Below are 23,931 nucleotides of genomic sequence, written 5' to 3'. Positions count from 1 at the left end.
GCAAATGCCACGCTCAGATCTGTTACCTAATTAACCTGATTACTGCATACAGACCTGGACTGGAATGTGGAGTCCAGAGGAGCCTAAGAATGACAAAAGGTTTAGAAAATATGGCCTATGAGATCATGAGGCCTACAAGAATTTGTTTAGTCTATAAAAGTAAAGTTTTAGGGAGAAAATGATAATATTATGTGAAAGGACACGGTCTGTAAAATGTTATTGGAATTTGATGCTCAGTAATCGTTCTTTGGATCTGCTGGGCATGGCACAAAGAAGCTGAAATTCACAACCCAAGTACAGTTTAGATGCTGCGGAAAACTTTGTGGGGTTAAGGCCAGTTGGGTGCTGGAAGTGGCTTTCTAGGAAGATGGCAGAATTGATGTAGGTTTAATGTAGGTTTTAGAAAGGGTTGTCCTGGCTTTGGGCAGGAACCATGGCACCTCAGAGCAGCAGCTGCTGCTGCGAGTCTTAGTGCAAAGCGCCAAGTCCTGAGGGTGTTATTAATACACCTTGTGCCTTCCCTTTGGAAATACACAAAATAGGTGGCGGAGGCACTGCCAGACATTGCAGCTATGATGGAAACGAGAGCTGATTTTCCTTAATCCGCACGGAAATCTGAGACTTCACCTTGTGAGCAACCTCAGGCTCGCAGGCCCCGCTCCGGGGCCAACCTCACCAGCGTCACCGAGGTTCAAGACCCCAAGAGGCCAAGCCAGAGCCCGAAGTGCTCGGACAATCCCGGGGCGCTTAAATCGCCCGCTCGCCCCGCTCGGGGCCGGGTCGGACAAAGGCCGCAGCCCCCTCCCTCCGCCGGCCGAGGCCACGGGCGGGCCACGGCCCTTTCCAACAGGTACCGCAGGGCCGGGAGGCGGCTCTGGCAGGCCGCGGGGCCGAGGCGGCCATGTTGTGGTCCTGCGGCCTGCGGGAACTTTGGGGGAAGTTTGTGGGGCGGCCGGCGGGGGGCAGGGGCCCGGGGGCGGCGGGCGGCGCGGGGCCCCGCGGCGGGCGGGCGGAGGCGGCGGCGTCGGGGCCGCGCTCCGGGCCGCGCACACGCGGAAAGCGCGCGGCGCTCGCGCTACGACGGCCCCGCCCACGCCCCGCCCCCGCGCCGCTCCCCGCGCTCCCATTGGCCGTTGCGGCCGTCAGTCAGCGGCCGGGCCCATCTCGCGCTCCCCATTCATGCAGTTTGGTTGCGTGTTGGTGTATTTTACTGTTTGCAATAAAGAGGGGGGGATTTTTTTTTTTTTGTTCAGTTTCTGCCGCAATTAACTCTTGGTCCCTTAAACATCTTCCTTTTTATTTTTGGGTTTTTTTTCCTGTCTATTTTTTCTTTTTTTTTTTTTTTTTTGCAGGACGGTCGGAACAGTTTTTCGCCGCTTCCATTTATTTTTCGATATCTTATCTCTATTAGGTTTTGCAATCAACTATTAAGGTGCAACTATGCCCAAAAGAAAGGTAAGTACGAAAAAAAAATAATTCAAAAACGAGGGAAGGCAGATGGGGAGCGAAGGGAGAGAGATTAAAGCGGCAATCGCGGAAATTTAGCCGTAAAAAAAAAAAATTTAGCGCGCGCGCGCGTGTGTGTGTGGAGTTTTTTGGGTTTTTTGGTTGGTTTCTCTTTTTTTGCATTTTTAATTTTTGGTGTATGTCCTAGAGCGGAGCGGGGAGCGGAGGGAGAGGGTTCGGGGCGGGCAGGGCAGCGCGGCGAGTTCACTTTTGGGCTGTTTTGTTTGGGAAGGAGGAGAAGGCTGGAGCAGCAGTGTCTCCATGCTGGATTACAAACAGCCATAGTGCTGTGCTGCCCCTGTGGAGAACGCGGGGTAGCAAAACCCCCCCAAAACCTGCGCCACGACCCCCCCAGGCCCCCCCACCCACCTCCGCCAGCGTTTTAATCCCCATCGCGCCATTCCCGGCTGGATTCGCCTTTAAACGTCGCCTCTTTCTCCTGCGTTTGCCTTTGTTCTCCTTTTTTTTTTTTTGCCTCCCACTTCTTGTCATACCAGATGGTTGTGCAATGGTAATTTGGGGCCATTAGGCGGCGCAGAATTTGAAACTGGCCTTCATGGAAAGCGGAGAAAAGGGATTTATCGCCGTAGTCGGGAACTTTGGGGCCGCGGGAATATGGGGCGCCCCCCTCTCCCCTCACAGCGCGGGCTGGGGGGGCGGGGCGGAGACGCGGTCGCCCCTCAATCACCGAGGAGCCCGCCCGAGGGGTTTCGACCCGGTCCGGGCGCCTCACGGCCCCGGACGGGGCCGCCGGGGGCTTGGACTCAGTGGAAACGCTTCGGGCGGGCGCGATCGCCGCGTTCCCGGCTGTCCCTCATTGTCCTTGCGGGGCCCGCGGCGACCTTGTTGTGTGAGGGGAAATTGGCGGGAACTTTTCGAACTCGACGTGATGACGTAGCGGCGGCGGCCGCGGGGCATTGTGGGAGTTGTAGTCCGTGAGGCGGTAGGGATGGGGGGAGGCCGCCATTGCTGCGGGTGGTGTTGAGGGGCCCTGTGAGACCCCCGGCTCCCCTCAGGGCTCATGGGAGTCACAGGGGACGGTGCTGCCTTCTCACCTCAGTGTCTCGCTTTCTTTACAGGCTCCAGCTGAAGGCGAGGCAAAGGAGGAGGTAGGAGTTGTGTGTGGTCCCCACTCCAAGAATTCCCGTGGGGTTCTGCAGAAATGAGGAAGCCCATGCAGCTCATGAGGGGTTCAGCCCCTGGGGGTGGCCCGTTCCTGGTTTTGGGGTGCTCAGGGCCATCACTGCCCTCTGAGGTGGCAGGTGACCCCCTGAGGTGGCACTGGGGGTGCAGCAGCTCCCCTGGGCTGAGGTCAGGGCAGGTTCCAGTGGGGACATGCCCCTTTGAGCCTCACAACTGCTGCAAGTACAGAACATTCATCCCTTACCACGTCAGCAGAGTAGAGTGGCAGCAGCAGAGACCCACTGAGCAAAGGTGCACTTGTGGGAAATCATAGAATACCCTGAGCTGTGTGTGCAGGGATCATGGAATCACAGCATGGTTTGGATTGGAACAGACCTCAAATATCCTCTGGTTCTGCCCCCTGCAGTGGGCAGGGACAGACACCTTCCACCATCCCAGGGTGCTCCAAGCCCCGTCCAGCCTGGCCTTGGACACTTGCAGGGATGGGGAGTCATCAAGGTCCTCACCATAATGCCCATAATTTCATAAATCCTAGGATTTCCATGGGGCCATGGATTTTTCCGGATGCCATGTTATTTTGGGTGGCAGTTAGGAGAAAGCTGTGCTTTATGTGCTGTCTGAATTTTACTGACATATCTTTCCTTGTGCAGCCAAAGAGAAGGTCAGCCAGACTATCTGCTGTGAGTATCTCTATTTATCCTTTCATATTTTATCACTTGGGATGGGGACAGTTAAAAATAAACTATTGGGGTTTTTCCCCCAGAATTGGGAAAGGCACACTTGGAGTATTGCAGTATTTAAAATTCCCATTCCATGTTTCTGTTCCCTGATCATCCCCACATCCCAGGCTTCTCACATGAGGTACAAGGACTGTGTTAGTGCCCATTCCACCTGGGCACAAGTATCCAGAGTTAAGGAATATTGATTTCAGCATGGATTTGTTCCCTGTAGGACTTCTCCATACAAATGCTCATGGCTCTGTAAATCACCTACTCTCTCCTTAGCCTGGTAATTTGCCCATTGATTTTTTGCAGGGCCAGCAAATAATTTTCAAAAGCTACCAAGATAATGCTCATAAAAATAAGTATTTATTTCTGTATTCACCTGAGTTGTTTCTTGTGGTTTTTGCAGAAACCTGCTCCACCCAAACCGGAGCCAAAGCCCAAAAAGGCAGCACCTAAGGTAAGGCTCCTGAACTGAAGTGATGTTTTCCTTCTCAAGGTATTTACAGGGATAAACTCCCCACAATCAACCACTTTGCTTATTCATAATTGTCTTGAAAGTTTTAAGATGGAATTATGTGAGCTAAAAGAATGAGAAAGACATAATTTTATCCAATTTCTACTGAAGGAATGTGGTAAACTGAGCAGATTTGAAATCCCTTGTGGTGAGGCTTTGCTGCTGCTTCACAAGGCCATTCTGAAGTTTCATGTAATGCATTGTTGGGAAAATGATGCTTGGAGTAGAGATCAGAGACTCAATTAGAGGAGGCATTGAAAATTGTGCTTTTAATTACAGTTTCTTACTACATTTCCATTCTGAGGCCCTCTCTGCAGTTAGTTATCAGTTTATCACATTTTAATCACTCAGAGTTCTAGAGACCCCTTCAGCTGGATATTTTTGGAAATGTCAAAAACATTGGCATGTCTGATTTAAAAATAAACTGTTTAAAGCTCTTTTTTAGTTTGGAGCAACAGTTTGAAATTTCAAAGGGGCAGTTTTGCAATCCATGAGGGATTTCTTTCCATCCCCCTCTTACCAGCCTTCCCAGCCATCAGTTTGCAGTGCCTTTTTGTTAGATTTTTCTGTAAACATTTAGGATTTTGTAGCTAAAAATAAAATAAAATTAAAAAAAAAAAACAAACAACATGAACACTCTAGCAACAAAACTTCAGTGATTGTTTTTAACCTGTTCCCATCTCACATTTTCATTGTGGTTTGGGATGATGAGGAGGGCAAAGCACAAGGGGGACACACTTTGGTTGCGGAGGGAGATGATGATCTATGAACCAGGAGATTTCCCTTTTCCTTTGGAAGGAATTTGCCATTGCCTGTGGCCCAGCAGGCCTCCAGGTGAGGGAACTGTTTCCCTCCACAACCTGTGTGTGGAGCAGCAGGGATGCTGTGGGGAACAGAGAGAGCCCCGTGTGTCCCTGTGGGCTCAGCTCTGTAATCTCAGTGCTGTGCAGAGCGAGCCTTTCCCGTTCCACCTTGGCTGCAGCTGAATCCCAGACCACATTCCTGGCTGGATGCAGCACTGGACACTCTGGGCTGCACTTCCCTCTAGTGGCTGGTGCCCCAGGCAGAGCAGAGCCAGCTGCTGCTGGCACACAGGGCAGGGCAGCACTGCATGATCCACGTTGTTGTATTTGGGTTTTTTCCCAAATTTCCTTATTTATTTTCATGGAAACATTGTGGGGTTTAAACACTAAAGCTGCTATAACTGAATGTGAAAAGTTGCAGGAATGGGGTGCAGGAGTTGAGGTCTGTAGGGGACTGACAGAGCTTTGTTTGGGCCCCAGTGCACAGCTGGGTGCTGTGGTCTCCCTTTGGGATCATGCAGGGATCCCCTGGGAGCTGTGCCTTGGGAATTGCCCCCAGATGGACTTGGGAAGTGTTGGTCCTCCTGCTCCTGAGGTGCTGTTTGGAGCCAGGACACCTGAGCTGTGGTTTTGGCTCTCCAGAGCTCCCCAAATCCCCTCAGTACCTGTGCAAAGGGCGATGGAGTAAGAATTGTGGAGGCATTTTTAATTTGTGTCTGCCCCAAGAGCTTTCCTTGTCAGCCTTCAGGATCTTGGAATGGTTTCCAGTGTCAGAATATATTTCACCCATTAAACTTTGCCATATTGAAAAACATGGAGCTGGCAAAGGAGTTTTGTCACTTCTAAAATGCAGAACCTGAATTTTGAACTGCTGTTGCCATCTCTAGAGCAAAATTATTGAGGAAAATGAGCACAGTGCTGTAGCTGAGGACCTGTTGTGTCCTGTGGGACCCTTTCCAGTCAGGGAAGTCCATTTCCCTGGGTTCTCCTCCACTTTTCCAGCACAGAGAATTGGGTTTAGCTCTGTTAACACTTTTTTGTGGGGTTTTTGGGTGGGATAGGGGAACAGGTAAGCAGTGCCATAGTACAGTTGTAATACTCACTGACAGACAGCACCAGGATATTGGGTATTCCCCAGACAGGGATTCCTGACATCACACTGTAGGAGTTTTTAGGGTGGGATGAAATCCCTCAGACTGAGGAGTGAGAGGTTAGAGAGGAAAGAGACCCTCACTCACTGAATGCACTGACCCCACCTTAAATTTTCTGCATGATTGGAGGATTTGCTGTTAATTTTGGTGAATTTATAATAATTGAAGAATTAGGTGACTTAACACTCTTGAGTTTGCCCTTAGCAGCTCATTCTTAAGGTGAATTAACTGTGTGCATTAATAACTGAGGGATTGAAATAAAAAAATAAACTTTTTGTAACCTTTCAGTAACTTGTAGCCACTGAGACAAATCTCCTGAGCAGATGAATGTATATGCAGTAATTTTCATTTATCCTATTGAGCTGTGAGCAGATCTTGCAGGGTTTCTGCTTCCTCTGTGGGAAGTAGGTTAATCAAGCAAGGGGCTGAGCCAGTGCTGTCACTTACTGGCAGCAAGAGGGACATCCTTGGAAGTGAAACTAATGAGGGTCAGGTATTTGGGTCAGGATCTGACCTTGCCTATGGAAAATTGTTACTACAGAAGCATCAGGTTTTGGGTTTTGTTTTGATTTAGCCTGATCCACATATAAGAAACTGCACTTAAATAATAAATGCAGCTCTCTTGTGGTTAGCAGAGTGATGCTGTTGAGTCCCCAGTTTTTCTGGCATGGAAATAGTTTATTATCACAAGGAATATTTCTGGCAGGGAAGGGGGAAAGTCCTTTGCCTACAGCTTTGTTACAGTTTTCTAAATAGGCATTAGCAGCACATCTGAAGTATTCTGGTGTTTGCACATGTTGGTTTTCTTCTGTGGCTGCCTTTCAGCAGCAGGGCAGAAGTACAGGCCAGGCCAACATTTTTTAGCTAATTTAATTGAATGCCTGTTTAAAATGAGAATTCTTTTAACCCCAGCCATGGCTGCTTTTATATTCTGCACTTCCCTGTAGCACATTCAGGACAGACAGAAGGAAAACATTTTTCCTGTGAAACTTCAATCTCACCTTGGTCAGTAGGAAGTTTGGGGGTGGAAGGAGATTGTGCAGAGAGTTTTGGAGTTGACGACATGCTGATGTACAAGGTGGAAACCAGGATTTAATATATTGCTGTCTGTTTTCTTAACAGAAAGAAAAAGCAGCAAATGATAAAAAGGAGGACAAAAAGGCAGCAACAAAAGGGAAGAAAGGAGCCAAAGGCAAAGAGGAAACTAAACAAGAGGATGCTAAAGAAGAAAACCACTCTGAAAACGGAGATACCAAAACTAATGAGGTACTTGAGCTGCACTGAAGCTGGGAACAGAGCCAGATGTGCAGGAAGCACAGCTGCAGGAGCTCTGCTGGGCTCCAGGGGGTGGGGGGTCACTGCCACACTGAGAGCACAGAGCAGCTGTGGTACCTGCCCAGGGCAGCTCCAGGGACAGCCTGCAGGAATGGCCTGCTCCTTGCAGCTCCTTCCTGCCCTGTGCTGGAGCCCTTCACAGGTGCTGTGTGCTGGCCCTGCTCCCTCTCAGGGCTGCTCAGCAATGCCCAAGATTTGGGGCACAGGGACATCACCACCCTCCTGCCCTGAGCTGGCTCTGCACATCCCCTCTGCACTGCTGGGCTCCTCTGCTGCTCAGCACGGCTTGGTGCTGGGCCAGAAATCTGGTTTGGAGTTCTACACAATTCTTTAAAACAATTATTTGGCTCAGAACAATTCAACAAGAGATTTGCAAAGTAGACTCATCCTTGTCTCTTATCTGCAGCCCCTCCTCACAGCTCCTTACCTCAGCTGCCTTTTGCTGGGTCCAGCTGCTGAGGGTTGGCCCAGCAGAGTCCTTGCTGATGGTGAAGCAGTGTTTGCTCAGGGCTCTCTTTGCCCTTGTGCTCTGTCACTGACACTGGTGTCTCTTCATGGGTTGAGTGTCATCATCCAGCCAAGGGTCCTTTATTCCTTTATCTCTAAAACAAGATCAGGAGCTGCTTGGTTAGAGCAGTACATGGCTGATGTGCTTCAGAGGGGCTTTGAGGGAGCTTAGCAGGTTTGACTTGGGAAGTAAAAGCACATTTTATAGAGAAAGGTGAGAAATGATTCCTCAAAGTTCAGACAGAGCAGGATTGTGGTTGATGTGGAATTCTTCCACTGCCCCATGATGGGGCCTTGAACTTCCTCTAATATATCTTTGATCCTAATTAAAATAGATTGCAAACTTCTGCCTCTCTGCAGGTACTTACTCCAAAATTACCTCACTAATTAATACTCCTGTGTTTTTATTTAAGAATTACCAGCCCATTGTTATATTGACATTTTTTGTGCATTCTGTCTATCCACACCAAGCCTTGTCCATGCCTGTGTTATCAAACTGGTTTCTTTTTGATGCTGCTTAGATTGGAATCCAATTAGCATTACCAATAATATTTCTGTTCTTCCCAACCCCTTTTCTAGGCACCAGCTGCTGAAGCATCTGATGACAAGGAAGCCAAGTCCGAGTAATGTTAACCCTGCCCTATATCTCCATCATTTGGTATCCGTACCTCCATGCTGTATTGTTAACAGAGAGGAATATTTTTATCAACTATTTTATAAATGCAGGTTTTTTTAGCATGAATTTAATTATGGAACATCTTCATCTCGGTTACTTGGGAATTAAATCCCTAACAAACAAAACAAAACAACAAAAAAAAAGTCATTGTTTTTAAATTTTGTGATTGTAATAGTTTGTATGGTACATGGAAAGAATAAGTGGTGGTAGCTTTTGACTTCTGTCAGTGTGTCCCTTTTTGTGTAAGTCATGCTTACAGACTTCAGATTTTAATTTTTCCCTTGTATGTGTTGTATGGTTTCTTAAAGTGGGGAGGTCTCAAAACAAATAACCGTGTGAAACATTCCAGTGGTTCTGTGGGTTGCTTTTATAAAGAAGGTGAGCTATTTTCATGAAAAAACCTAAGAGCTGGAAATCTGTTGTTTCCCAAATGTAATTTTATTTTGTCAGTTTTGAAAAAAAAAAAAGAAAAATAAATAAATAAAAGTGTAATCCTGTTTTTAAATGAAATACAAACATTTCTTTTCAAAAAGGGCAGGTTGGTTGTATGTACCCACTGTTAGGAATTTTGCTGGATTTATCTTAATAAAAAAGACTCCTCAAAAGCTGATTGTGGTTTGTTGCTTGTGCTGCTGGAAAGGTCCCAAATTCCAGGAGAGCTGCAGTGGTAGAGGGAGAGCCCATGGAGCTGGAGAGTTTTGGGCTTTTGGCTGGGGCTGAAGCCCCCTCTGCCTCAGTTGTGTGACTTCCCATTAATCCAGGACTCCTCTTTCTGGGAAAGAACTGGACCAGAGCAGTGACCTGGGGTTAAGTCCCAGTTCTGTTACGGCTTTTTAGTGCAACTTTATCAACTCCTGCTAAAAGCTGCTTTTAGAGAAAGTCTCTTCACATCCAGGATATATCTACAGGATATATTTAATAAGAAGAAAAATGTCTGCAATGCAGAAACCTCTCTCCCATTAAATTGTTCCTCAGCCCAGCAATGGGAAATTCCAAGAGCTCAAATATTTGTGTCCAAACCCCAAAGAGCCCCTCAGTGAGAGCATCCTGGATGCAGTGGGGTTCAGGATGAGTCCCCCAAGGCTGCTAGAAGATGTCTAAATGTGGATTTCATGTTCCAGGCCTGAGGCACTGGGGATTGTTATTCCTGCTGCTCCCCCTGTTTGTACAAACACTCAGGGTTAACTGGGCCCCAGCTTCCTCGGCAGTGAAGGTGAGGGAGTTCTGGGGGGCCTTTCCTTGGCACTGCATTCCCTTAATCCAGCAGAGAATTTGGGCCATGCTCTGGTCTCCACTGAGAACTGATGGAGCAGTAACTGCATTCCCTGTGCCTGGTGGAAGTGTGCTGAGATGTGGGGAAAACCAGGGACACGGAACATCCCGGCTGGAACATGGTCCAGCAATAGTTCAAATGTCATCCTGACTGACATCTAAAAATGATTCAGTGAACTTCCACTCCACAAAGGCAGGCTGGGAGAGCTGGGGGTGTTCAGCCTGGAAAAGAGTTGGCTCTGGAGACCTTGGAGCCCCTTCCAGCCCCTTCCAGTGCCTAAGGGGGCCTGTAAGGAGGGAGAGGGACCTTTCATACAGGACAAGGGGAAATGGTTTCAAACAGAAGCCAGGGTTAGATGGGATATTGGGAGGGAATTCTTCCCTGTGGGGTGGGGAGGCCCTGGCACAGGTGCCCAGAGCAGCTGTGGCTGCCCCTGGATCCCTGGCAGTGCCCAAGGCCAGGCTGGACAGGGCTTGGAGCAGCCTGAGATAGGGGAAGGTGCCCCTGCCCATGGCAAGGAGTGGATTAGATGATCTTGAAGTTCCCACCCAAATCATTCCAGGATTCCATGATTCCATAAGTTTAGCCAGCAGCCAGTGAGAAATCCCAACAGGCCTGCTCCAGGGAGAGAATGCACATTGGAAATATTTTGGATTTGTGTTATTTACTACCCCAGTGGTTTATGTAAAAGGGTTTTGAACAGGAATCCAGTCCTGCAGGAAGGCGGAGCCCCTTCCAGCCCTGGTGCTGTGGGACCATCTCTTTGGCTCCAGTCTCAAGCATTGTGATTTAAGCAGCAGGCACTGAGTACAGTTGATATTTCCTTAGCACAGGATCCATCCATCTGCCAAGGTACAAACACCCTGTGGAATGAGACCACTCTGATCCCAAGTCCTGTCTCTCCATCTGAGTCCAGAGGTTGTTACTCAGAGCATACAACTGAGTGTTTGGTTTTGGTTATTTCTTTTTTCAGTGCCAGGGTGGGAGTTGTTCTTAATTCTATAACTATTGTTCTAATCAAATTCCTCTTTCAAATAAGTACAGAAAATTGCCCAAGAACATTTTGCTCAAATTCATAACTTTTCGGAGCCATGGGGTATTGAGAGAGTTGCACAACTGAATGGATTGTCTGGTTTATGCCAAACCCTCCTCCAGGCTCTCCTGGTGTCTAGACACTGAATCCAAAGGCAGCTCCATGGCAGCTCCCAAGCTTGGCTTGTTTTGTTTGAAAAGGAGAGGTTTCAAACTTTCAGGTTTATTTGGAATTTGTGGAGAAGAAAGTGCCTTCCCCAGGGTCCTTGGCTGTTCCCTGTGCTCCAGGTGTTACTGGGTCTGATGCTGGTTAGGAAACATCCACAGAGTGCTGTGGATCTGGTTATCATTGTTCATCATAACAACTGGGGACCTTGAAGATGCAAAGGTGAAGAGATTCATGGGTGGGAAGGTAGGGATGGTTCTGAGGTGATGTCATGGGGAGAGATTTGAGTGGTGTTGGCAACACCCTGCCATGGTGAGCTGGTCAGGGTGAGACGAGACAGCCTCAGGGTGCACCAGACAAGGTTTAGGTTGAATATTAGGGAAAAAAGGGTTGTGCAGCCCTGGCACAGGCTGGAGTCACCTTCCTGTGGGGATTTAACTGTGGATGTGGCACTTGGGGACATGGCCAGTGGTGGCCTTGCCAGTGCTGGGGGAACAGTTGGACTCAATGGGCTTGGAGGGCTTTTCCAACATAAATGTTCCTGTAATTCCATGATCCAGCTTTTGGTGCAGGCTCCCAGAGTAGCACAGTGTCCTCACACAGTGTCCTCACAGGATCTTCAACACAACTGGGCAAGCATTTGCTTTTGTTTGCTCAGAACAATAAACCCACTGAAAACCACTCTGAAAACACTGGTCACTGTCCTGGGAGGGACAGGAAACCAGAGGAGGCACCTCCAGACTTCATCCTGGCCTCCACCATCAGCAACGTGCTGGAGCAGCACAGAGGGAAAGGGCACTGCTGCCTCAGCAAGCAGGGGAATGGCAAACACAGTGAGATCCTTGAGATGTAAAAAAAAAATAAAGGGGAAATGGGGGGAAATAAAGTAAAATAACTCCTCCAAGCACATAAGAGAAAGGGTTTTGCAGGTTAATCCCATATTTACCTTTGCTCCTTTAAGTGAAGTGACTGTACACAAAAAAAAAAAAAAAGAGAAAACCCCTCTGCTCTGGAGCCAGGCTGGGAGAGCTGGGGGTGTTCATCCGGGGAAGAAAAGCTCTGGGGAGAGCTTAGAGCCCCCTTCCAGTGCCTGAAGAGGCTCTAGGAGAGCTGGAGAGGGCCTTTGAAAAATGGAGGGACAGGCCAAAGGGACAGGGCTTTAAGATGAGGGAGGATAGATTTAGTTTGGATATTGGGAAGAAATGCTTCCCCATGAGGGTGGGGAGGCCCTGGCACAGAGAGCCCAGAGAAGCTGTGGCTGCCCCTGGATCCCAGGAAGTGTCCAAGGCCAGGCTGAATGGGGCTTGGATCAATCTGGGACAGTGGGAGGTGTCCCTGCCCATGGAAGGGGGCAGAACCAGAGGATATTTGAGGTCTCTTCCAACCCAAACCAGTCTGGGATTCTGTGGCACTCAGCCAGGTCTGATTTTCAGAACAAGAGCAGCTCGCTGGCAGTTAATGGAGTAACACTGGTGTTAATCTGATGGAGGAGGAAGAGAATTGAATCTCGGCAATGGCAGCGATGGCTCCTCCCTCTGGCTGTCTCAGCGGTGCTGCTCCTTTCCGTGCAGCTGCCGGGAGCCCCGCTCTGAAACTCGATGCCCTGGACGGGCTCCAGGAGCCGGGAACACCCCGGGCCGGCGCTGGGCGGCTTTCGAGGAGCTCTGTCCTTTGAGAGAACAACGTCAACGTGGCGTCCACGCTGTCCCAGGGCCCGGAGGAGCTGGTCACAAGTTGGGCATGGGCAAGGGGACAGATGTCACTGGTGACTCGTGTGGCCATTGTCCCCTGCTTTGGAAGGGGTGTGATTGGGGTTGGGCTAGGGTGAGTCAAGGAGGGGATGGGGAGAGGATCAGAACTGCTCCCACCCCCTGCACCCACACCTTTCATCTGTTTTCAGAGAAGCTGTGGCTGCCCCGTCCCTGGAAGTGTCCAAGGCCAGGCTGGACGGGCTTGGAGCAACCTGGTCTCATGAAAGGTGTCCCTGCCTATGGGAGGGAATGAGATGGGCTCTAAGGTCCCTTCCCACCCAGACCACTCTGTGATTCCATGATTCCATGATCTGCCCTGATTTATCCACCTCTGCTAAAAGAGGGGCCAGTGGGACAGGACCCCAGAGGAATGGCACTCCCTTCCTCCTGCAGCACCAACCAGGAATCACTGGAACAGTGTCAACTGGAAGCGATGTCCAGGGGTTAGTGTGAACTTCAGGCTGAGGTAACACCTGAAAGCACTGAAAGGAAGTTGGTGCTGATGTGATAGAAAAGGGAAATCCAGCAAATTGGAACGCTCTGTTCCTAAGAGCGGGAATCCAATTGACACCATAAAACTCTCAAAGGCAACTTAATACAATTGGACACATCTTAAACAATTCCAGATGTTCTTAAAAGGGGAGAGGAAGCATGAATTACACAGGGAAAAATGCTGGATTGAAACCTAAACAGAGTGGTCAAGAGCACTGTCCCCTCCCACTCCCAGCAGCATTCCCAGCAAGGGGGTTCCAGGGCACGGCTGCTCCCCTTTGGAAGTGCCTCCCTCCCAGTGAGTGAGGTGTGCTGCTTCCACTGGGGATGAAGTGCAGCACAGGCCTGGAATTCTCAGTAAAAGCTGCTCCAAAGTTAACCCAGAGCCAAAATCTCACAAAATCGCTGGGGTTTTGTTTGTTTAACAGGAACAATTCGGGGAGGGGGTGGAAGTGCATTTCTTGGAGCTCAAACCAGATGTGCGACATCCCAGCCACAAAGCTCGGCTTCTGCGCTGTTTGTTTTCCCCCCAGGAAGATAAAAGGAGCTGTGGAGAAGGTTTGGATTGCGGCAGCTCTCGGGTTTCACCCTGGCTCCAGGGGCGCTGGCACAGGCTGCTCTGTGGGACCACAAAGGAGTTTTGCTGTTTCACGGATCTGGGGCCGCCGCTCCCCTTGGAACATGGCTGGAGTTGGAGGTGGGCTGTTCCTAAGCCTCAGGCTGAGACTCAGCTTTCCAGCGGGCTGAAATTTTGCTTGGTTTGGTTTCTTCCTTCCTGTAAATCCACCATCACAGAGGTGCTGACCAGAAGTACTTCCCCAAGTCACGGTTCCATTTTGTGCCGGCTCTGCCAGGAGAGAAAGGCTGGAGTTGCCTCTCCGGGCCTCATCTGAGGGCAATCCTGCAGGATCTGCCTTCTCTTCCTATAAATCCTTCCAACAGAAAGTTCCAAATCCAGGCCAAACGTTCCCTGCTGTGGTTTCACCACCCATGTGGTTACAGCCTGGTTATCAACAGAGACCTTGGAGTAAACCCTGACTTCCCCACTCCGTGTTTACTCCTATGCTACTCTATACCTACAGCATTACCCTGGGAATAATTAAAATAATTAACAAGTGTAATTAAGTGTTGGAGGGAAAAGGAGACTTTTAGGACATTATATCAGCAACAATTAAATAAATTACCCTTTTTGTCTTGCAAAGAATTGACAGACAGGGGGGAAAAGGATGCGGGATTTGTATTCCCTGGTGTAGCGGCACAGGGACAGTGAATAGGGGTCGGTGGCTCTTGTGTGGGGACACAAAGCAAACAAAGAGGCCCCAAATTAAATTACAGAGTGGCAGATGCAAAACGAGCATGTTTCACACAATGAGTAATTAAACCATGTAACTCATTGCCCAAATGTAGCCCAGGAATCATAATGGCTTAGGAAGTGATTACACAAATTCTTAGAAGATGATCCGGTGGGGCTGTGGGACACAAAGACATGTCACACTGCAGGACCCACAGCAACCCACGTGCGTGTGGAGGGGACCTGGAGTTGTCCCCAGCCCTGGACCTCTGGAAGGAGCTGGGGGGTGAGGAGACACAGGTTTGTACTTCCCCTTTGGTTAGAGCCCCTCCAGCTACATTCCAGGCACTTTGAAAGGAGGCAAACATCCCTGCTGTTCGCTGCATGTGGCTGTTGGTGGGACAGACACGTGGCTTGGATGTACCCAAAGTAGCACCTGTGTCCCTGCCAAGCCCTGTGCCACTGACCTGGGCTGTGCACATCCCCCTGTGCTCCTAGAAATATTCTCCACTGGAGCTGGATTTTGCCCAGGAGGAAAAGGGCACCACACCCTGTTGCTCTTGGCAAAACTCCCTCCCCAAATGGCACCCTAGGGCCCAGGTTTGCTGGGTACTGCTGGTGCTGAAGGTGAGGTGATGGCCACCCCTGGGCTGGAGAAGGGATCCAGATTCCCAGTGCTGCTCCATTTGGGCTCAAGAATTATTTCCATCCCCTTTGTGGCCCATCTAGGCTATAAACCTTCTTGGCTTCACTTGGTGCTGTAGCCTCTGTGTGGTGGTCCTGGCTGGGGGTTCCTGCACAGCTGCTCTGCACACACAGAGAGGTCATCCCTGGGAATTTGGGGTTATCCAGCTGCTGGGGGGATGGCACAGGGACCAGGAGCAGGTACCACAGCTCTCAGGGTGTCACTGATGTGGCACCATGCTGGTGGCTCCACAGGGCTGGGGATGGCAGCAGCTCTGTCCCAGCTCCTGCTGCAGGGATGCCCAGCAAGGATGCACAAGCAGGGACCAGAGAGCAGCCAAGGCAAAATGTATCCATGATTCTCCTCCATCACCTGGACGTGCGATGTCCCTGCAAGAGCTGGAACCTTCTGGAATGCCGGGAGCTCTCCCTGCCTGCCCTGCAGCCTCTTCACTGCAGGAATTTGGGGTGACAGGAACAGTGCAGTGTGTCCTATGAGGACAGGCTGATTTTTGTTTCTTCTGTCAGCTCAGCTCTGGAGAAAGCTCTGGGAGACCTCAGAGCCTCTTTCAGTGCCTAAAGGGCCCCAAAGAAAGCTAGACAGCGACTTGGGATCAGTCACAGAGAGACAGGAGAGATCTCCTGGCCTCAGCAGCCCACAACATCCTTGGGAGAGCAACAATGTGCCCATTGCTGCAGCAGGAATTGGTGATACTTGTGTTTAGTTTATATATTTATGTTTTATACATATCACAGAATCCCCAACTGCTTTGGGTAGCAAGGGACCATAAACCCATCAAGTCCCACCCCCTGCCACGGGCAGGGACACCTTCCACCATCCCAGGTTGCTCCAAGCCCCATCAAACTTGGCCTTGGGCACTCCCAGGGATGGGGCAGCCACAGCTTCTCTGGGCAATAATATTGAATTATATATAATATACATAATATTAAATACACACATATATCCCTCTATAAAATGGCTGTGGGTGCCATGTACAGATCAGGAGTGACTCTGTGTTGAAGCTTGAGTTGATGTCCCAGCACCAAGGGCTGTGCACCCCTTTACTGAATGTCCCCAGATGCCCCTCAAGGTCCCCTTTCCCTCAGCAGGGATATAACCTGGTGGTTTTGGTTATTCCCTGGTTGGAGCCCTTGACTCTCCATCTCACTTCTCTCAAGAGCTGCATGACAAAACCAGCAGTTCCAGCCTATTTTGGCGACCACTTGCTCCAGGAACCTCAGGAGTTTCATCAAAAGCCTGGATGGATTTCGGGTCTCGGGTTTTATTCATTCCAGCATTGGCTGACAAAGCCCATTACATCATCCCTTTGGAAGAGAAATTCTCTGCAGCTGCCTGTGTGGCGCGGGGGGTGGGGGGTGTTTAAAAAATAACAGAGATTTTTGTTTCTTTCTTTCTTTCAGGGCAATTTTCCTCCCAATTGCTGGAAAACTGAATGCTAAAAAGCTTCACAAGTGGGAAGGAAAAGGGCAGTGTGCAGCAGTTCCAGCCATTCCTGGGTTTATTAGTATTATTATTTCCTTTCCAAAGACCAAGGGGGGAAAAATAGCCCCATTACCCCGCGCATCCAGCGCGCCCAGCCAGCCGTGAAAAGCAAAGCAAAGCAAAGCCAGTGTCATGGCAATGGCAGATGGCACAGAGCGGGAGCAGGAGCGGGAACGGGAGCGGGAGAGGAAGGGAGGGCTCCGGCCCCGACCTCGGCGCGGACCGCGCTCCTAATTAGCCCCGGAGCAGGGACTAATTAAACCCGGAGGTAAGACAAGTGATTACTTTTCCTTGCAGAGATGGGGTACAGGAGTGACGTGGATGGAGCCGGAGCCGGTGTTGGAGTCGTCCTGACATCAATGGTAGGAAACGATTTCAATCTCGGCTCATCCCTCCCGCGCTGCCGGGAGCAGGGAGCCGCAGCAGCGATTCCCTGCTCTCCCAATGAGCAGAGGCTGCAGGGAATGTGGGACTGCAAGGAAATACCGATGGGAAGGAGAGAGGCAGTGTCTGGATGCTGTGCTGATGACGTCAAAATGTCACAGCCGCACTTATTAGCATTATTTGGCACCCAGGTATCCAAAGTACCCCCTTGAACTCACCCAGGGTCAGAACAGAAACTCCTCTTCCCTCCTCCATAGCTGTTTTGGAATATTTTTTCATGCTCCATAACCTCATTCCTTTCAATCCACTTTTCCTGGTTTCCTATAGAAGAAGCAGTTGGAAGTAAATTATTTTCACTGCCATTAAACTGGGTGCAAAGCTCTCAGAAAATGGGATATAGGGAGGCAAATTATGATATTATATAATATAATTATAATAGAGAATTATACATTATATAAGTATTATATTATACAAAATACAGTTATTCTATAAATGTATTTATTTTTGCACTGCAAGAACTGGAAGTCCAGAGCTGCTCATGCAATTCCTTCTGGGATATGCTGGGCTTTCCACAGTTTTTACAAATGGGCTGAACTTTGCAAAAACCATGGGAAAACCTGTGGCTGTGGAGCCTTTGGCACTTCTCTGCCCATTCCCAGGCAGGTGCTCTGTGCCCAGCACACACACGCTGGGCAAGCACAGTGCCAATGCAGGCTGCCTCTGCTCGGCTTCAAACAGCTCCAGCTCCAGCCCTGCCCTTCCTGCTGGAGCACTGGGAGCATCTCTCCACCTGGAGCACGATCCCAGTCCCTGGGGATCAGTGGGATTTCCCTGGGGATCAGTCCCTGGGGATCAGTGGGATTTCCAGAGCAACATCCCCCTCTTGCAGAGCATCATCTGGATGATTCAAACGCGAGCGTTGCCGGATTTCTGCTGCCAGTGAAACACCAGACAATTTGTCTTTCTATTTTTACCCTGGATTAGTCAAGGGTCGCTGCAGGACCAGATCAGGGGTGCTGGGCTTTCCATGGCCTTGTGCTTCATCCCATAAATGCTCCTGGCCTTTGGCAAGCAGGAGAAAAGCCTGACAAGATGAGGATGACTCCTCTTTGCTGCCAGGGCTGCTGCAGCTCAGCACAGCTCATGGCCTCACCTCACCACTCTGCCCATCCCAACCTCCCTCACAGAGGTGGTCAAAGTCACCCACTCCAGCCTAAAAAACATCCAGGATTATGAAAAAACTTGGGAACATCTCCCCAGCAGCACTGTGGCTGAATCACCACAGCTCCAAGCTGGCTGGGATGCTCATGGGATAAAAAGAGCCAGGGAGAGTTTAGAATTTCCAGAGAAATCTCCAGATTTCCACCTGTTGCTGTTATTTAACACAGAAACAAGGGAAAAACAAACCTGTCTGGAAAGAACAAATATGGAAATGGAGTCTGGGATTGTTGGAAAGGGATGGGCTCTGTCCATGAAAAATACTAGCAATAATTAGTCCCAAATCCCTGCTGTGAGTTGCAGATATTGATAGTCTGGATCTCACATACATCAGAATGAGTTGTAGTTATCAGCAGCTCCAGGGTTTTCCTGCCCTCCAGCAAACACGTTTTTCCTTCTTCTGGAGCTCTGGTCATGTTCTGTTTCATTTAATTGCTGAGAGAAATTAAAATATTTCTTACATCTGCATCAGCATCTGCTAACAGGGAATTCAGGAAGCTGAAAAAATATTATAAAATACATAAACATAAAAATATATACATATAAAAAATAGGACCTTCCTCCCTGTATTCCCTGAGCACATGAGGTTGCTTCCAATGCACATTTTATTTTAAGGTGAGTTATTTTGTTGCCATAGTGACATCATTCAGGTTCCAACCGCTGCAAGACTTGTCACAAGCAGTCAGCATCCCCAGCCCCTTCCTGGGCAGCAGCTTCCCAGGGGCTGCAGCATCCCCTGGAATTCCAGCCTGCAGGATGAGCTGCCACCACTCCCTGCCAAGGCACAGGGGGACACAGGACCTGGGGGAGTCAGAGAGGAGAGGCAGGCATGGCAAAACTCTGACCAAAAGGATTTTCCTCTGCTCATTCCTTATCCTTCCTCCTCCACCCATGCAGTGCTGTGAGAAGGTCAAAGAACCCGGTAGCTTTATAAATTAGCACTAATTAATACACTCAGCAGCCTCTGGTGTCACTGTGCTCATCTACCCCAGGCCTTGACACAGGCAAGAATAAACTGTTTGCCCCCAAAAGCTTAAAATCTGTGTAAATCCTATGTCTTGCTGCACAGGTGTCTCATGGATTAATTTTATTACAGAGAGAACTGCACTAAAATAAAGATTTTAAATACAAAGGTCTGTAATTATGTTAATAGAGATGTAAAGAAATGGGATTCTCTGGTAAGGGAATATTTGTGGGGTTATTTGGTCAAATGGACTCTGTAAGTGTATTGGAAATTAATATTTAATTTTATGTATTTTTATATTAAATATTTAAATTCATTGTGTTATTATGATGCTAAAGACTTTTAATGGAAAATGCCTTTTTTTTGCTCTAATTAATTTAATTAAAGCAGGCAGAGTGTGCCTCATTAGCCTAAAACCTATTTCATGGGTGCCAGGCCCTATTTGTAACTGAGAGCCAGGGTGCCTGTTGTACTGCAAGGCCAAAAGAGCTCAAAAAAAAAGCTGTTTCAAAGGTTTTCTATGTTTTTAATTTTAAATAAACCATTCTCAGATTATCAAATCAAGGCTACATTCCCATGGCAGACCTGAGCCCTGTGTAAGCCTTCCCAGGATTGCAGCATCTGGCTAAATCCAGGCCAGATTAAAACAAAGCTTTCATTGCACAAACTCTCCCTGAAAGGAGCAGGATGCACTGATGACAGGAAAGGACAGAGCAGGGAAGTGCAGGCAGAGGATAAGGAATGCCAAAGGCAGCAGCAGGGTCCAGAGGAGAGGAGGCAGAGTCCTGTGCTGTATGAGGAGCTGGGGCATTTCTCCTGTGCACAGGGAATTTGGGAAGCAGAGCCACTCCAGCCATGCCTTTGGTGTTCCTGAGATCACCCCGGCTCCCTGATGGAAACCCTCTGGAGCACAGCCTGGTCCACAGCTCAGCAACAGCCCCCACAGCAAGGCTCTTTGCCTGCAGAGGTTTTAGCCAAAGCCATTGTTTTAACACCCTGTTTTAATATTTATTTCCGAATGTCTTTGACTGGGGGAAGGGTGGAAGGGGCTCCCAATTTAATTCCATAATCCCCCTAAGCCTTGCTTAATGCACTCGCTCTGCCTGGCCTCTGTGAATTCTACAGTGGTGTTTTGGGTGGTTGCAGCACTGCACTGGAAAATGTCCCATCATTTATTTTGCAGCTATTTGAGGGAAACGATTCCCAGGGCTGGAAGCCTGCTTGTTAAATCCCTATTGCCAAAGGAAACAAACTCTGTCACCCAGATGGGGCTGGACCTCGGGGCTGCCACGTGGATTCCTGAGGAGGTAGCTCAGAGTCCAGTTGAAAACTCCCAAAATTAACATTAAAGCAGGAGCAGGAGGCTTTAGCAGTTGGTGAAAAATGTCATTTTTAGCTGAGGGGGTGGGTGGGGCTGCAGGGAACAAAGCAGAGTGCCCCACTCTGGGACACCCACGTCCCCTGGGATGAGTCCCCCAAGCATGGCCGTGGCTCACCCCAGCTGCCCTTGGCTGGGAGGGATGGAAGTGCTGCTGGAGGGAAATTCCAACAACAGATTTTGTCCTGCTGCTTTCTTCTCCTGACAGGGAGGGAGTGCTGCAGCCTGGTTTGTTTTCCACATGTTCAAGAAAGACAAAACAACGCTTTCAAGAGTCTTGATGCGTCTCATGAGCCTCTGGTCTCCCTAAATCCCTCCCTCGGGTCTCAGCTCCCAGGATTTCTCCAATATCTGCTTGAAACCTGCACCAAGAGGACAGCATCACTCTCAATGGGATTTTTCCATGTCTCATTTCAGGATGCACTGTCTCCCATGGGAATGTTCTTCAGCCATTCCAGAGGCATCCTGGAGTCAGCAAGGACAAAACCCCCAAACACACGGGCATGGGGGGCTGGCAGAGTCCACAGGCAGCAGCAAAGTCAAGATGGAAGATGGGTTTGGAAGAAAGTCAAGGTCTGAAAGGTGTTACCTGCAACAACCTCAGTCAGCAAGCAGGAGGAAGGAGCAAAGAGAGGAAAAAAATGAAGAGACTGAGATCTGCTGGCTGCACAGAGCAGGAGGGAGAATGGTGTCCAGAGACATCAGGAAACACATGGAGAGAGGAGGATCCTCCACAGGAAATGGCTGATCCTTTAGACTTCAAGGACAATGTGGAGAACAAACAGGAGAAGCTTTTTTCCGCCTCTACACCATATTCCACACTTACACCATTATAATCCAGGGATAACAAAGAAAATCTCAGGGAAATAAGGATGATGGCACAGTTCTGTCCTGATGGATGCCATGTGCCTTCACAGCTTCACCTTCCACCTCTGGTGGTTTTCCAGCAGAAATTCAACCACACAGAACTTGGGGACTTCATAAACTCTTAATAGACTTTTATTGGTGTAAGAGAAATGAAAGGGAACAGCCAACAGGGCAAGAACTTGCAGGTGTTGAAAACCACCTCACTGGAAATTAAATTAAATTAAATTAGTCCTTTGATTAAAAAAAACCCCACTTTAAAGGACCTTCCAAGAATGTAAGGCCTCTCCAAATCAAGATGACACACAAAACATATTGTAGCAGGTTATGTCTCAAGCCCTAATAATTTAAGGCCAAAAATAAAAAGAGATTCTGAAATCTGAACTCCTGAGGACATCAGGGGAAAGATTTTCCCAGAGATATAAAGCTGGACAGCCACAGGAGAATGTGAATGTCCATTAAATGATGGAAGTGCAAGATTTAAATGAAATATGGAGTCACTTTACTGCAGAGGAATTTATGGAAGCTTCCATGTTAAAGCTTTTCCTTATGAGGGATAAGAGGGAGACATCATCCCAAATTGAAGATCACAAGAAGAGGCTTTATAAGCAATAAATAAAGATAATGGGAAGAGAATTCCTGTATGGGACAGCACTTTGAGAAATGTTCCAAAATCCCATCCTTGGATTCCATGATTAGTACTTAGAAAGTTCATTCCAAACTCACACTTTTGTGAGCAAATTTACACAGTACAGTTTTCTAATCCATCACCTCATGCAGTAATTGAGAATTAATTTTATAAGGCTGTATTAAAAGAGTATTAATGAGCTTATTTACAATGTCTGCCTGTTAGGGATATCAATAAATAAAAAATTAATCCAAATGTTTTATAACCTTTTATTTCAATAAAAGCAGTGCTGTAAAAAACCCTACTGCACTCCTTCCTTATATTTCTGATATTTGAAAATGAGAAATACAATTAAAACACAAACATTCTCAAAACTTTATGGAAAAGGGTATGGGATACAGAGGGATGTAATTTTATTAAAATTGTTTACTTAGCTGAGGGAGTTCCAGTAAAATTTGCATATCCAGGGAGAGAGGTGATGAATTCCCAGCTGCAGTCAGATGCTTTGTGCCCAGGCTTCCAAGAGAAGCCAAAAATGCAGGATTTGGCCCTAAAAAAATCACAAAGAAAACATCAAAGGATTATTTACAAATATTTAGCAGGACTTAAAGTTGCTGAATTAAACCAGCAGTGATATCAGGTGGTATTTTTGGGGTGAGATCCTTGTGCAGGGGACCCCTGGACTGGCAGCCGTCAGGGTACATCAGGAGAAGCTGGAAAAGGTTGGGAACAGGGGGCTTGATCCCAAGCAGGGGCCACAGGTCAGAATGAGCCCTTAGACAGGGATTGTGCAGGGTGCAGAAGTGACACCAGCAATAACAAACCCACCTGGTCACTTACACCCAGCAGTAAATTTGCTGCTATAAAACTTAGGGGTTCCAGGCAGTCTGAGGTACAAAGTTGGAATTCAGAGATGCTGAGGACGGACCTGGCACTGATATCATTGCCCCGGTGCTTCTGCTGGCAGAGCCCAGAGCACGCAGGGACACAGAGCCACCCCTTTTCCTGCGGTTCCATCCACAGCTGGATTTGGCATTTCTGGGTGAAATAGAGATAAGGAGAAATGTTTAGATAACAGCCAGAAATGTCACTGCTCTGCAAAGCAGGCAGATTCAGTTCCCCAGTCGCAGCGGGGCTGCACGCACCGATCCCAGCTCGCAGCAGCTAATGGCTGCCACAAGGAATGTGAGATATGGATCAGCCCACGGAGCAAGGGATGACACTGCTCCAGCAAGGTGGAATTTAGGCTGAATGGATTTTAGGATTCTCAAAAGGACAAAAAAAAATCATATTTACATCACCAGAACAAGTAATTTTTCAACAAGATGAACTACTGCAAGATAGAATTTAGAAACAAAGGCGAGCGGCGTCCTGGCTCGTCCTCCATCGCCCTCCTATGGGATAATGTCGCTCCCAACTCTTGGGTGTCTGGCACCATCTAGAGGAATGATTGGAACGATGCAGCAGAGAAATTAAATAATAAATTATTAAAAATAGCAAAAATCCTAGAGCAGATCTTGTGTAATATCTAACAGCTATTTAGATATTATTTAACAGCTCTTGTCGAGGAAGAGAACCACAGGAAGGAGTGGGAACTTGGAGATTTTTCCTGCAAAAACAGGACGTTGGTTTGCACACACAAGCCCTGCACTCCAGCAACTGTAATTAGTGCTAATTATTTTGCATGTCATTTATTTTTTAAAATAAACTATGATATCAAAATTTGAGGTTTTTCTGTGTGAAGATCTCAAAATAAGCTTGGACTTTTCAATACTCCTTTAATCACAGCTGTGTAGCACAAGGCACCAACTCCTGAATTCCTTCTGAACAACTCTTATTTTTGAATCAGCTAAACAAAAACTTGGATTTAATTTAACAACCATCCTTATTTGCCATTTAGCTCCAGATGAAAGACCCAAGATGAGCAGAATGTCCATAGAAA

General features: G+C 48.2%; 1 protein-coding gene and 1 long non-coding RNA gene across 2 annotated transcripts; one reads left to right on the top strand and one right to left on the bottom strand.

The window, feature by feature from the left end:
- Positions 1–1,149: 1,149 nt before the first annotated feature.
- HMGN5 (high mobility group nucleosome binding domain 5) lies at positions 1,150–8,970 on the top strand. Its single transcript, XM_054289848.1, has 6 exons — positions 1,150–1,455; positions 2,586–2,615; positions 3,300–3,329; positions 3,781–3,831; positions 6,965–7,108; positions 8,264–8,970. The coding sequence occupies exons 1-6, from the start codon at positions 1,441–1,443 to the stop codon at positions 8,309–8,311; spliced, it is 318 nt and encodes a 105-aa protein (XP_054145823.1). The 5' UTR covers positions 1,150–1,440; the 3' UTR covers positions 8,312–8,970.
- Positions 8,971–17,167: 8,197 nt separating this feature from the next.
- Positions 17,168–22,533, bottom strand: LOC128945937 (uncharacterized). The gene is made up of 3 exons (XR_008483907.1): positions 22,420–22,533; positions 18,485–18,653; positions 17,168–17,258 (listed from the first exon to the last, which is right to left on the bottom strand). It is a non-coding gene; the product is annotated as an uncharacterized LOC128945937 (long non-coding RNA).
- Between the last annotated feature and the right edge of the window lie 1,398 nt (positions 22,534–23,931).

This window comes from Melozone crissalis, unplaced genomic scaffold, assembly GCF_028551555.1.
Source record: "Melozone crissalis strain CALT ecotype California unplaced genomic scaffold, PUWL_Pcris_2 ptg000068l_1, whole genome shotgun sequence".
In the NCBI taxonomy this organism is placed as follows: domain Eukaryota; kingdom Metazoa; phylum Chordata; class Aves; order Passeriformes; family Passerellidae; genus Melozone; species Melozone crissalis.
Note: the sequence above shows the minus strand (reverse complement) of the source record. Positions and strands in the feature narration are given on the sequence as shown.